This window comes from Vollenhovia emeryi, unplaced genomic scaffold (assembly GCF_000949405.1).
Source record: "Vollenhovia emeryi isolate VEMERY1.0 unplaced genomic scaffold, V.emery_V1.0 DF944442.1, whole genome shotgun sequence".
Taxonomy (NCBI): domain Eukaryota; kingdom Metazoa; phylum Arthropoda; class Insecta; order Hymenoptera; family Formicidae; genus Vollenhovia; species Vollenhovia emeryi.
The window spans coordinates 1-2,546 of NW_011961924.1; the positions used below are offsets into that span (position 1 = coordinate 1).

The 2,546-nt window shown below is 34.6% G+C and overlaps 1 protein-coding gene across 1 annotated transcript; it reads right to left on the reverse strand.

Annotated features, from left to right (window-relative positions):
• Positions 1-179: 179 nt before the first annotated feature.
• LOC105563310 (zinc finger BED domain-containing protein 1-like) lies at positions 180-1,472 on the reverse strand (the record flags this gene model as incomplete). The annotated part of the gene is made up of 2 exons (XM_012014811.1): positions 180-521; positions 737-1,472. Coding segments are annotated over 2 exons (1,078 nt in total), but the record flags the coding sequence as incomplete, so codon positions are not given.
• Between the last annotated feature and the right edge of the window lie 1,074 nt (positions 1,473-2,546).

Below are 2,546 nucleotides of genomic sequence, written 5' to 3' on the forward strand. Positions count from 1 at the left end.
GGATCCCTTTTTCCCGTTACACAGCACGTCAAAACACCGACCGAGGCGACGCCCGCTTTCCCGACCGATAAATTAAAACCGCGCGTCTGATTGTGACGCGAAGCATAAGCGGATTGTCGGAATCCCGTCCGACAATCCGGAGTCCAGAACCGGGAAGAACCGGGGAAAGCGAGGCGCACCGTTACATCGTCAACATCGATGGGAAAATCTGTCTCTTTTTCATTTTCCAGCGACTCTTCAATGAGATTAACGAGTGGTAATATTGTACTTGCGGTAACATATTGCTCGCTGGACATTAATAGACAAATTTCTTGTATTGGTTTTAGAATTCTAACAACAGTTTTCAATATGTCATACTCTTCTGCATTTAATCTAAGTTCAGAATATTTTCCTTGATTGTAAGTTAGAAGAAACTGCGTAATTCCTGCATCTTGTGATACAACAGCTTCTATTAGATTCAGAGTGGACCACCATCCAGTTGGTGTGGCTGCGGGAATCATTTTTGCTTTCTTATTTGAACCCTACAAAACGTTATCATTACTTGAAGCAATTACAGAAGTATTTTGAATAAACAGAATAATAATTTAAATGGAACAACAAAATAATTACAGTGAAGAAAAAGATGTTATTTCTGCTTTTTTAATGATTTTATTAGCTTCCAGTTTAGAATAAATAATAAATAAATATACAAAAAATAATTTAATACATGAAAATAATTTCATGTAAAAATGAGTACCTGCATAATTTCTCTAAAACATCTACGAGCTTTTGTAGACAGAAACATTGTAGACTGAATTTTACGTGCTTTTGCCAAAGCTGGCGTTATTGAATCATCTTTTAGCAAGTTTTCTACACCAATCTGTGTGGTGTGAGCAAAACAAGCTATATGTGGCACGCTCATAAGTGAAATTGCTAGAACTATATTCGAGCCATTATCTGTGGAAAATGCTGCAACAGACGATCGAGAAATATTCCATTCTTCTAATGCGTTTAATAGACTGTCTTTTAGATTTAGAGCCGTATGATCGACATCTAATAAAGAACAATTCAGACAGGCGCTCATTAATTTCCAATCTTCTGTTATAAAATGTGCAGTAAGTGAAAAATAAGGATTTTTTGCTTCAGAAGTCCAGCAATCAGTTGTAAAAGATATGTCTGTTGCGTTTTTCATAATTGTTGTAATAGTCTCTTTGGTCTGCGCATATAACATTGGTATATATTTATCTCTCATAGCATTTCTATGAGGACATTTAAAGTTAGGAGCTATAGTTTTTAATAATATTTGAAATCCCTCAGAATCAACCACGCTATACGGTTGCATGGAGGTAGCAATAAAGTACGCTACAGCTTTCGAATATTTTTCATGAGTGCGCTTGTCTACAGCACGAAATTGGAGACAAGTCTGGCGAGTTCTAGAATGGGGTGTTTTTATATTATTATCCTTTTCAGTAGTTTGTAAAAACCCACTCTCGCTGAAAATAAATTACGTCTTGTAGCTTAATAAAATTATAAATACATGTTAGTTGTATTATGACAATCATTTTCTATATTTAATTTATTTTAATAAAAACCAAACGTATATGGAATCTGTAGAGATAGTTCTATTTAATGCATAACAGAAGTACATATATAAAAATTAAGATTGTGTAATATAAAATAATTTTTAATCTTTTGTAAAATTAAAATGCCTATATAAAAAATTACATAATAGTCCAAACACATAAACAACAAATAATTCTCCTAATTTTAATAATTCCAAAATTTCTTATTTTATTAAATTTATATATATTTTCAAAAAATAATAATTTTAATCCGCTAGTAAATTATAGATCAAAAATAATTATTTACTTTCTTGACAAACTGGTAATAATACAAACGAACGTTCAAGACGTTTCGACCCTTGGTTTGGGCCCTTATATGATTTTAAAATCGATACTGTAGACCATGTTGATTTTAATATGTGAATTTTCAATTTTGTGTTTTAAGACCGACAGACCAAGTCGACGCACAGTATAAATTGAAAATTTTTCACACGAATAATTATTAAAGCTACCGACATCTTGCTTGGCCTGTATTGAAGCGGGAAGCCTGGAGCAAGCCTTTTACCCAAGAAAATCGCGAAAAATTAACTTTCTTGGTACAAAGTGCAAGAGTAAAGTGGCCCTTAGGATTGAGATCGGACCGTGATCATTCTGTTCCCGGTTGTTCTAGTCGAGAGAACGATAAATATGAAGCGGCAAGCCTGGAACAAGTCTTTCACCCGAGAAAATCGCGAAAAATCACCTTTTTTGGTACAAAGTGCAAGAGTAAAATGGCCCTTAGGATTGAGATCGGACCGTAATCATTTTGTTCCCGGTTGTTCTAGTCGAGAGAACGATAAATATGAAGCGGCAAGCCTGGAGCAAGTCTTTTACCCGAGAAAATCTCGAAAAATCAACTTTTTTGGTACAAAGTGCAAGAGTAAAGTGGCCCTTAGGATTGAGATCAGACTGTAATCATTTTGCTCCCGGTTGTTCTAGTCGAGAGAACGACAAATGTGAAGCGGC